Genomic DNA, 12,271 nt, shown 5'->3' with positions numbered 1-12,271 from the left:
CACTGCCAGGCATTCTCCTTAACTCAGCGAACCCTCACATCCCTGCAGGGTCTTTACAAGTATTCTTCCTCTTATACAGACGAAGAAATGGAGGCTTAGGATGATAAATGCTGTTGCCCAAGGTTACTCAGCTAATCCTGGACCCTGGACCTACCTCACCCTCACCACCTGGCTTTGCTTCCCCCACCTTCTGCACCTCCTTCACTTAGGACCCAAGTTCTAGCTCACTGAAGGGAAACCCCACTCAGATTTGGGGAGCACATATAAGGAACAGAGCAGGCCTGGATCCAGCCGGAGCACCGTCTCTATGCCTTCCTCCGTCTGTATCCCTCCCCAGTCTGGACCATGCTGACAGCTGGCCCTGTGGGAAAATGCAGTTCTCTCCAGTATGCCCAGTGGCAAGTCCTCTATGCATGCTAATCAGCAGCTAGCACTTGCCAGCAATTGGCTACAGTTCTGGGTTTAGTCTGGGTTTATTTTTTGTATTTATACCTTGTGTGCAGAGATAGCTGACTTGGAGTAGGAGTGGGGTCTGGAAAATGAGAGAAGCAAAGGAGCTAAAAGCTAGAAGCTGAGAGGGAATTCAGAGGTCATCTTTGCTATCCCTCTGCCTCCTGACAGGACTACACCTACGGGAGAGCAACGTTTAAAAGGGTAACACTGGGCAGTCTGGAGTACTACTGGCAGCTTTGGGAGATGGACCCAGCAGGGACTAGCAGGCCGATGTTGAAGAAGAGAAAATCGGGGCGGCGGGTGGGGAGGGGTGTAGTGGTATGTGATACACTGATTCTTTCATCCCAGATTGCCCAACTGTAGGCAGTAAAGTTTGAGGATTCGGGATTTCCCTGGTGGTCCAGTGGTTAAGACTTCGCCTTCTAATGCAGGGATGCAGGTTCAATCCCTGGTTGGGAATTTAAGATGTCTCGCAGCCAAAAAAACAAACAAACAAAAAAAGATTGAGGCCTCATCTTGCCTCCCTGCCCCACATATTGAAGAGAAACTTAAAACCAGAGAAGGCACTAGACCAAGGTCACACAGTGAATTTGAGGCAGAACCAGGACCAACACCTGGGCCTGGTGGCTGCCAGTCCTGAGCTCTCACAATGACATCTCAGAGGGAGCTAGCTAGGAGAGAGAGGTCTTCCCCTCCATCCACCATGTGTCCCATGGATGTCATAAACCACCTGAGAACTCTTCTGGTAGAATTCTCCACAAATTCTTGTTCATTGACTACTTATATCTCCCCTGGTTCTTTCCCCCTTTTCTTTCTGCTTCTCACTTTAAAGAAGATGGCTCTTCCAGCTCTGCTGTCACATCAGGGCTTGACATAGTAAGTGCTCAGTACACATTTGCCCTATGAAGATACAATGAATGGGGCAACTTGGCAACATCCTGTAAGGGTGAAGATTAGCACATGCCCTCAGACTGAGGAAGACCCCAGAGAAATGTTCACACACACGGCCACCAGGAGACATGCAGAAGGATGTTCATAGAGGTGCTCTTCACTATGATAAAATGTGCAAAACTACCTAAGTCTTCATGATCAGGAGAACAGAAAAATTAAATAGTGTTTTCACACAATGGAATACCACACAGCAGTGAAAAATGAATGACCTATATGTACATATGTTAACATGGCTACATCTCACAAACAGTGTGGAGTGGTAAAGCAAGTCATGAAGTGTCTGTAGAAGAACAGTAATACAAAGCTTTCAGCACATCAAAATCAGGAAAGTAGTAACCTTGGGGAGGGGGAGAAGTGGAATCAGATCAGAGAGGGTACACAGAGGGCTCCAAATCCTTCAATGATGTTTTATTTTTGAAGCTGAATGATGGGTAAAGGGGGTTGTATTATCCTTGATACCTTTTGTATGTCTGAAATATTTTATTCTAAAAATTTTTTTAAATGGAAAAAAGAATAAGTTAAAAAAAACTAAAAATGAAGTCCCATCCTATTGTCTTTAGCTTCCACACTATTCTTACCCACTCCCGTATTATCTTTAAACCACAGATATACCTTATACTCCACTGTATATATGATATAGCTCATGATAAACATATTTTAAAGGGAAAATATGCAAAAGGAAAGTCAGACATTGTAAGGTAAAGGAAAACATCTCCTGACTAAAGTTGCTGTGTAACTTGAAATTTCCTCTTCACTGACCAGTATAAATACTGGTAGCTCTTTGGCCATATATGCTGCTTCAGGATATAACAATGGAGATGGGCAATTAGAACATTTCATTGTATATAACCAAAGAGGAAGAAGATTTTGCCAGTGATTTAGGGCTTCCTTCCATCTACCCGTTCTTCAGAGTACATTTTCTCATATTTAAAAATAAATGCATGGGGCTTCCCTGGTGGCGCAGTGGTTGAGAGTCTGCCTGCCGATGCAGGGGCCACGGGTTTGTGTCCTGGTCCGGGAGGATCCCACATGCCGCAGAGCGGCTGGGCCCGTGAGCCATGACCGCTGAGCCTGCGCGTCCAGAACCTGTGTTCCGCAACGGTAGAGGCCACAACAGTGAGAGGCCCGTGTACCGCAAAAAAAAAAAATAATAATAGTAAATAAATAAATAAATCTGGTTGTCTATAATAAAAAATAAATGCATGAATTGTTCCACGAAGAGTTATTTTAAGAAACCTGAAGTAAATAGTAACCTTCTTTTTTTAACATTTTCCTTCCTATGGTTTTAAGACTGAAAAAGCCCCTAACCATTATAAAAGTTTTATGGATCAAATTTGGATTTTTGATTTTTAAAAAACTTTTTTTCTAAAAGGGAGGCAGCTTAACACTAAGTATCTGCCTAGATATGAATGATATTTTGAAGACTTACCAGTTTTTAATTGTCCATTGTTTCCTAAACTGTATTTTTAGTTTCATTTGCTCTCTCTTAGGGAATGAAGGATGGCAGCACGCCATGCATTAAAAGCTGTTTTGGTGGATCTCAGTGGCACACTTCACATTGAAGATACAGCTGTGCCAGGCGCACAGGAAGCTCTTCAAAGGCAAGCTATCCTCCATGTTCAGCTGACAAATATGTTTGTAGGTGCCGTGTTACCAAGGCAGATCATTAGCTGAATGGATGGCCTTAAGGTGGCATTTCACCAGTTTACCATATATACAGGAACTGCCTTCGGCTTAGCTAGAAGATGTATGCATTGTAATAATCTTCCAGACATGGTTCTCTAAGCCTTTTGTTAGGTTTGGCCTTTTGATTTAGTCTTTTTGTTCTTTATGTGTATCTTTTTCTAAGTCGGTAGTGTAAATTTGGGAATGAAAACTCGAGACTCTGAAATGTGGAATAAGTAGCATTTGAAAAATCACAAATGAATCCTGGAATCACAAAACGAAACACACACATATACAAAGCCATAGTTCCGCTCACTCTTCTTCAGCTAAGATCTAACACTGAGTGTGCGGCTGCTCAAATAAAATTTAATTAAGGAACTTGAAACTTTAGAATTATTTCCATTAACTAAACTTAATGCTTTTGAAGGTTAGAGATTGTATTACATTTCTGATGCGTCACCACAAGTCTAGATACAAAATACATAATGAAAGCTTGGTAAAGTGAACTGAACGTGTTCCTCAAAAAAGTACTCCTCAGTACAACAGAACTAGTAATGTTATTAAGCATCTCATCTTCAAATAATTTAGAGGAGTTTTCAAAATCAACAATAGCGTGTGGTGCTTCATCATTTTCAAACCTTACAATATTCACATAGTATGCTGTTGTTCAGGAAATCTAGTGACTAGTATCACAGTGCCAGGTATTACGGCAAGAGATCAACACTGACTTGGCACGCTCTCAAGGAGCTTACTCTCCATTTGGGGCTTCAGTGAGTGTGAAGAGATTTTAGATCTGGTAGGTGTCATTTGGAAGCTGTTGACTTAGCCAGCAGTCATGACATTCATTTTACAGGTGGACAACAATATGTTTAAAGCCTGAAGTAAATCAGTTGGAGACGGGGACTTTCTCTTGACTCCTTGCCATGGTCTCTCTCAGACTTTCTAGGGAAAAGGATGTCTGTCGGTCAGTCTCCTCTCCTGTTGGACAAGAGCTTTTACTGCTTCAAAGATGAGCTTTCTGCTCTGGATGGAAAGAAGAATCTTATTTCTGGTGAACAATGAATGACATCTCTAAGTACCTCTGTAAACTATGAGCCGGCCATTCTGGAGGGGCAGGAGCCTACAGATTGTTCTCTCACTGACACTGGCAGGTTTCCATCCCAGAGAGATTGCTATACTGTCACTGCCAGTTTTCGTCTCTATAGAAACAAACAGACTAAGGGAAGTTGAGGGACTAGCAAAAAGAAAAGGTTTTTAAAATGCTCGTTGAAAATGATGTGATCATTTCAGTACTTAGACTTGTTCATTTTTAAGGTAATAGTTACGTTGAAGTATTCAGTTTCTTTTGAGAGATAAACTACCAAATTTAATGTGTTTTTCAGAAAATCTACCATACAGGTATTATAGAGATAATCATGATTATAATGAACTATTTAATCATATAAATCTATGAATGCTCTGAGTGAATTCTTAAAAATCTCTTTTCTGTTTTATTTGCTTGCTTATTTTAAATTATGGATAGTGCTTTATGCCTTATGTCTGTTTGGGGCAGGTATAAGATAAAAAGCAACAGGGTATTAATATAAAAATTTTAATTGTAGGTAAATTATTTTTAGGTTAAAGTACTTTAGGACCAAGAAAATAATTTTTGTTTTGAAAGAAAGCTGGATTATCATGAATTCTTTCTCTGATACCTGATTGCCAGTTTAGGTTCCAAAAGCAGATTATGGAATCAAAAGTAGTTCAAAGGGAAAACACATTCCAGTCTGTAAAGATGGAATGTTTCTTTCTCCAAGTAGTTTCTGTTTGTAAACTTAGTAGCACATTAGGGCTTAGCCAGTGTCTAATTGGCTAAGAGGAAGGAAGAACTCTTGAGGTGTCCTCTGTTCTTTTAGTATAGGGGGTCAGACCCTGTCTAGGACATAGGCTGGAGTTCTTGTCACAGCCCTACTGCTGCCCAGCTGTGTACAGCTGAGCCCAGTCATTAATCCTCTAGGCCTGAGTTTTCTCATCTTCAGAAGGTTACACTAGTAGATAATCTCTAAGATAACTTTCACCTCTCATATTCTCTGAGTATGGTGGTTACTAAGTGTTGAGTTTTTTTGTTTTATTTTTGTTTTTTACTTCTTTACTAAAACCCTGTAGTAAAATTCAGTTAAAGTATAGAAGGCCCTTGAAAGGGTAGACTTTACAGCCTTTGGAGATGAAGCAGTCCACAGGGTGTGGATAATCTGTAAGCAATTTTGAATAGATTATAAAACCTACTAGCCATAAAAACACTTACTCAGTGACTTACCCTTAATTTTCTGACCTTTGGCAAGTGCTACCAAATTAGGTTTTATGGAGCTAGAATGTAAAAGTTGCCTATTGACACCTGAATTTTACTTTTCCAGGTTACGTGCTACTTCTGTAATGGTTAGGTTTGTGACCAATACAACCAAAGAGAGCAAGAAAGACCTCTTGGAAAGATTGAAGAAATTGCAGTTTGATATCTCTGAAGATGAAATATTCACTTCTCTGACTGCAGCCAGAAACTTGGTAGAGCAGAAACAAGTCCGACCCATGCTGCTGGTTGATGATCGGGCCCTACCTGATTTTAAAGGTAAGAGAAATTTGGAAAGATTTAAAAATTGGTTCTTCATATCTGCTTATAAATCATTCTTAAAACTGGATGTTTAGAAGTATTTAGTCAGATTTCCTCTGTCATCAGTAGTTTGAATCTAAATTGGTGTTTCTCAAATCTGTTTTGACTGCACTCCAAAATAAGTGAAACACATTACATAGAAATCCAGGATGTATGTATGTGTATTTGTATATGTTAAATAGTACTCTTACTTGTGAGATGTACTCTATTTTCCATTTGGTTTACTTAACTGTGTGACTTTGATACTGCTTAGAGTCCTCCAGATTAGTTTCAAAATCTACTAATGGATCATGGCCCACAGTTTGAAAAAACACAGGTTAAGATTTCTTTGAGTATTATAATCGTCATTCCTGGAGCCATGGTATTAGTTTGATTATATGAGATAAACCAAGGTCAACTTGTTTAAAAATAGATTTCATTCTGTATGGTTTGAAGTTTTTGCAATGACCATGAAATATTTTCAATCAAGAGAAAATAAAACTTTTCTCTTTGGAAAAATTAACAAACTGGAAAAATATCCTTGTGTTATGAAGGTTTGCCACACTGCTTTTTGTAGGTGATACTCAGAGTGAAATACACAACATAGAAAAAGTGGGTATAAATACATCATTACAAAACCATGTAATGATTAGAGAACTTCAGCATGGATATATAGTTAGGCAGAACCTCAAAACTTATACTATCAGGAAATATAACTGTATATCAATCAGAATTTGCAAAAAACAGAAACCAACTTTGGGTGAATTAAACAGAAAGTAAATTTATTAAAAGATCTGACTAGGGCTTCCCTGGTGGCGCAGTGGTTGAGAGTCCGCCTGCCAATGCAGGGGACACGGGTTCGTGTCCCGGTCCGGGAAGATCCCACATGCCGCAGAGCGGCTGGGCCTGTGAGCCATGGCCGCTGAGCCTGCACGTCCGGAGCCTGTGCTCTGCAACAGGAGAGGCCACAACAGTGAGAGGCCCATGTACCAAAAAAAAAAAGATCTGACTGCTGACAGGATATAAAATGGCACAACTCCTGCAGAGAGGAATTTGGCAGTAGCTCTCAAAATTGCATGTGAAGCAGTACTGCCTCTTGTAGGAATCTACCTCCAAGATGCAGTAACAAAAATGTGCAAGGACATATGAATAAGGTAGGTTGTTCATTATGACCTTATTTGTAATAAGAAAAGATTGGAAACAGCCCAAATGTTCATTGGAAGAGACTGATTAAAACTATGAAATGTCCACAAAATGGAATGCTTTGTAGCTGAAAGATAAGTAATGGCGAATTCTATATCCTGATAAGAGTGATCTTCATAGGATATATTAAGTGAAAAAATTATATGGTATAGAAAACCTTACACACTTTTATCTGTGTAAGAAAATGAGAGGAAAATGGATATAAATGTATTTGTCTTATATTTGTGGAAGGAAGCTGAAGGATGATAAATGAAAAACTAGTAAAAATGGTTATCTAAAGGGGGAGGGTGGGAAGAGGAGAGGTGATTTCTCTAAAAGTACGTTATTATCTAGTTTTGACTTTGGAAACATGTGAATATTTTACATATTTAAAAGGCAGTTAAAAAGTTAAAAACAAACCAATCCCTGAAAACCAAAAACAGATTGAAACAAATGAACTCTATATAAAGTTGGTGACATAACCACTCAGAGAAAAGAATTACTTCAGATGACTTTAAAATTCAGTATTTTGACAGTTCATTCATGGGGGGATCAATTCTAAGGATGAAAGAACTGCAAAGAAATCTAAAACTGCATTCAGTAGTATTAGTGTTATTAGTAGTGTTGATATTATTTTGTAATTATAGATGTATTATACGATAAAGTAGTAGTTACGCTAGTATTGTTAGTACTCCAGATTTTAAGTGTAAGTGAAAAGAGATAGAAATATAAAAATCAGATGAGGTATGTATTAATTTTGAATTAAAATATTATCAACTCCCTTGTTCTCTCAAAAAGTACATATTATCTAGATCTCCTACTAAAAAGGCATAGAAGCAGTGAAGCACAGTGGTCAGACTGGTGTCTACTATGGTTTCCCACTTTAGTTCCTTGGAGAAATGGGTGATTCCATTTCTCCAAGGAACTGGAGAAATGGGCAGGCGTTGTATGAGTCTGGGATAACTAATTGTTAGCAAGGAAACTATCGAAAACTAATAAGGTCATGCCTAAAGGACACTGAAGCCAATTTGAAGCGATAGTTGGAGCATCAAAAAGAATACTGATTGCAATAGATTGCAATGCATCATACGTATAAAAAGTTCAAAATGATATTCATCCCACAAAACTCATTGGTCACTACGGAAAATTGTTAGGGAAGTAACTCATTCTGAAAATGGATAAATGAAACAAGCCTTTCCTATTTTAACTATATTTTATAGTAACTAAACATTTGATGAGGGTAAGTTCTTTATAGAAGAATTATAGCTAGTAAATGCAAAAGGAATGCCAGAATTAGAAAATCACCATTTGGCAAACCCTAGTGACAAAGTGAGAGAGTGGCATGGACATATATACACTACCAAACGTAAAATAGATAGCCAGTGGGAAGCAGCGGCATAGCACAGGGAGATCAGCTTGGTGCTTTGTGACCACCTAGAGGGGTAGGATAGGGAGGGTGGGAGGGAGGGAGACACAAGAGGGAAGAGATATGGGGATATATGTATGTGTATAACTGATTCACTTTGTTATAAAGCAGAAACTAACACACCATTGTAAAGTAATTATACTCTAATAAAGATGTTAAAAAAAAACAAAAAAAACCAAACCCTAGTGAAATAGGCAACAATATCAATAGATTTTAAACACATTAGGTGAAGAGTTGATGGGGAACTTCAAAATGGAGGAATCAGGCTGACACCACTTGAACCTATTGATCAGTCTTAACATCACTGGAAGTAGAACACACAGAACTCTTGTGCTTCGTGATGTGATATAATTGGAAATTCATGGCATTGCCTGTAAGTACTCTTGCCTAGTAATTGAATGTGAACTTATGAAGCCTCTAGATTCAATTACTGGTTTATAGGAAATAATAAGAGTAAAGGAATAAATTAAATAATATCACAAGCAATCAGCCAAATCCAGAATGTGGGACCTTTTCCAAGATTAATGATCTAGTTGCTCCAGTAAGTGGAGAGGAATGTTGCTATAGAATGAGAGGTAAAGGATAACAATCAAATACAATATATGGACCTTGTTGGGTGCCAATTACACATCAGATGTGAAAAGACATTTTGAGACATTTGGGGAGATTCAAATGTGGACTAGATATTGAGTGATATTAAAGAATTATTTTAACTTTGTTGGTGTAATAATGTTAAGGTGGGTTTTTTTTTAGGTCTTTATCAGTTAACGATATGTACTGAAATATGAAAGGGTGAGATGATACTGGAATATACTTAAAAGACTTTAAAATATGTAGAGAATGGTAAATAAGATTGGCAAAACGCTGATGACTGCTAAAGCTGGGTGATGGGTACATCAGGGCTCATTATGAGCTAGTCTTTCTACTTTTTAATATTTTTTGAATGTCCATGACAAAAAGAAAAAGGCCTGTAGCCCACAGAACTAACTGCCCAGGGGAGCTGGAGGTTCGCCTCGGGGGCTGTGCGCTGAGGAGCGGCGTGCGACATCTCATGCAGAGCTGATCCGGTGCCCTCAGTGTCCCTGCTGAACACTGACCTCTGCAGCTTGCCTATTCACGCCAGTAGCACTGGAGATTGGAAGTTCCAGCTAGCACTGCTGCCTCAGAATTTCCAGTGAGGTTCTCCCTGCTACTTTATCTTCCTAGCTCCCAGTTTAAAGCCCGGGGTTGGGGGGGTGCTTTTGATTGGCAGAACCTCTGTCTCAGGCCAGTACCCATAGCTGCAGAGGCTGGAAAATAAGTATCTGGTGTTTTCACCCTCTCAGGAGAGGGTGAGCTCTGCTCCTCACTAAGCCTTATGAGCTAGTGGATTCCCTAATTATGAAAATGGTATTCAGAAACTGGGCTACGAAAAACAATGACAAATACATTCTACAATCAGTGTATTTATATTTCTGAGTTAGCTGAAGTACTACAAAACAATTTTTTATTCAGATTTTTTATTTTATTTGAAGAAAGTTTCTAGTTGTGCAGTAGTGAGCTGGAGTTGACATATATAAGCACAATCTCTGGTCTGGAAGAAATCTTTATTTGATGTAAGACTAAACTTGCAACATGTTTATATACATGAAAATACCCAAAGTAGGTAGGTTTTTGAAGGGAATGGAAATATCTTGGCTAATATTGAATATCTTAGCCAGTGGTAGATGGAGATAATAAAAAGAACACATAAAACTCCAACTCTTAACTGTAGCCATTGATTTTATTTTCTTCCTTTAACAAACTTTAACCAATTACTGGATACTCATGGCTGCTGGTAAGGAGGAAATTGGATATCTTGGGTATCTGCTTTTTCTACTTCTTCCCCTCACATTTTGGTAGAATCGATAATGAGAATGCTTAAAGGCAGGCAATAAGAGAGGCAAATAGGAATCGGCATATGGATAATGCACAGACACTTCAATCAGTTTTAATAACTGTGATGGTGGAAGTACTTGTTTGGTTCTTGATCTAAAGTCTTGTCATCAGGTACCAAGGCCTTAAAACATGCTTTAATTATAGAATAATATTTGTGAAACTAGAAGTGGATTAGGTATTATTGTAGAAAACTATAGACCCTACAGTGCATTCCATATTTATCATGATGGTGTTAGCCTCAGCTGTATCACCTAGAGAGTCTATAATTTCCCTTGCCTGTTAGGTTTTCAGTCCCTCATCAGTTGCTATTGATCTGATAGCTCATAGAGAACTGTGGCTCTTCTTGTTGATTTTAATCAGTAAAGCTTTTTGAAGTTAGAAATTGTTGCTTGTTTGAGAACATCAGGTTACAAGTTTCAGTTTAGATCTTCTAGTTATTCAGTAGCTGTAAGACCATGCAAAAGGAATATACAGAAATACTAGGAGACCTTTTTTTTTTTTAAGTTATAGCTGATACTTTCAAAGTACACTGGGCAGGATAATCTCTTAAACTTCAGATTATTGGCTACAGCAAAAATTTGTACTTGATTGACTAAAACTACTTTATCATAAAATGTGACATTACTGTTAATTGCATTTTTCAATAATTTTTTCTTTCCATTCCCAGGAATACAAACAAGTGATCCTAATGCTGTGGTCATAGGATTGGCACCAGACCATTTTCATTATCAAATTCTGAATCAAGCATTCCGGTAAGTCTTTAGCTGTTTATTTTTCATGTGATCATATACTCCCTTCTTCTCTTCTTAAGTCTTTGTTGTGTAAGGTTATACATAATTTACTTTCCGGCCACCTAGATTGTAGGTGTACAGATATCTTAAAGATCACTTCAAGATCAACATTAAATATTTATTACTGTCTTCCTTAGTTTTTTAAAAATAATCAGTATGTTAAAACGTGATGATCACTGGGGTTTTTCTCGTTCATAGGATCAATATTCTGGGGCAGAAATTCATAATCAAATTGTAAATCTAAAGCTAGGAGTTTTATCTTTTATTATCACTCCTGTGATTCTTCACTGACTATGATCTCTGAAGGAAAATAAGATCCAGGCTAATTCACCCAAAACAGTAAATGTGATTCTTCCTCCAGAGAGAATCCAGGCTATCGAAAAAAATTGGCACGTTTGACCACACTTTCAAAGAAATTATTCGACGAGTGATAATGGTAGTCTGATCTGTGATTGTGGCAGTAGGGATGAAGAAAATGAGATTCTGGTATTGTCAACATGACTTGATGGACAGTTGGGTCAAGGGGGTGAAGAAGAACAGTGAGTCAGCATGTAGATATCTAACCTAAGTGCCTGTGATAGAGAACACTCCCTGTGTGGGTTCAGGAGGTGATGAGTAGGGTGGGGCTCTTTGAACTGTGGGCTATATAAGTGGAGGGGTTCCAATAGCTGTTGGTAGAAATTGAGGAACCACAACTAACATGTAAAATGTTATAAATCTTCAATTGTGTGTGCATTTTACCTGTATGAACTTTTTACTGCTACTTCCAAAAGGCAGACTGCATACTGGTTCTCATACTTCCTAAACTAAATTGGATCAGAATTTATTCGCAAGTCTACTCTAGAGTGAGATTGTGATTTTTTTCCCCTTGGATTTTTCATTTTTTATAGATTTTTCATTTTTCATCTTGCCTTTTGCTTCTTGTTGAACATTAAACAGTGTAACTTGCCTTTAAATTTATGACAAGTTAAGTAGTCCTACATACTGCATAGATGTACATTGAACTAACTTTAAAAAGAATTTCTTTAATATCTTGGTAAATTTTTGGAATTTAACATCATTTTCTTACCAGTATGAAGATATTCAAGAATCATTCTAACTTATACTTGATGTAGAATTCACTTCTTGATGTATATGTTCTAGAATCAAAATGTTAAAACTCACTACAAGGTTCACACATCTGGGCACATTATTTGATCTTGAAGATGGCTACCCTGTGTACAATCTATGTGGCCAGAAATAGCCCTTTGGGAACAGTCACCT

At 38.2% G+C, this 12,271-nt stretch overlaps 1 protein-coding gene across 3 annotated transcripts in view; it reads left to right on the top strand.

Moving 5' to 3' along the window:
* The window catches only part of HDHD2 (haloacid dehalogenase like hydrolase domain containing 2), a 40,411-nt gene that overhangs the window by 9,266 nt on the left and 18,874 nt on the right, over positions 1-12,271 (top strand). For all 3 annotated transcript variants that reach the window (XM_082667299.1, XM_082667300.1, XM_082667301.1), the window contains 3 exons: positions 2,895-3,005; positions 5,463-5,671; positions 10,885-10,969. In XM_082667299.1, the coding sequence (XP_082523425.1) occupies positions 2,905-3,005; positions 5,463-5,671; positions 10,885-10,969 (395 nt within the window). In that variant the 5' untranslated portion in view covers positions 2,895-2,904. The remainder of the gene's footprint in view (positions 1-2,894; positions 3,006-5,462; positions 5,672-10,884; positions 10,970-12,271) is intronic.

The sequence above is a fragment of the Grampus griseus genome, assembly GCF_964374135.1.
Source record: "Grampus griseus genome assembly, chromosome: 12".
NCBI classification, from domain to species: Eukaryota; Metazoa; Chordata; class Mammalia; order Artiodactyla; family Delphinidae; genus Grampus; species Grampus griseus.
This window is presented reverse-complemented; position numbering and strand designations above follow the sequence as displayed.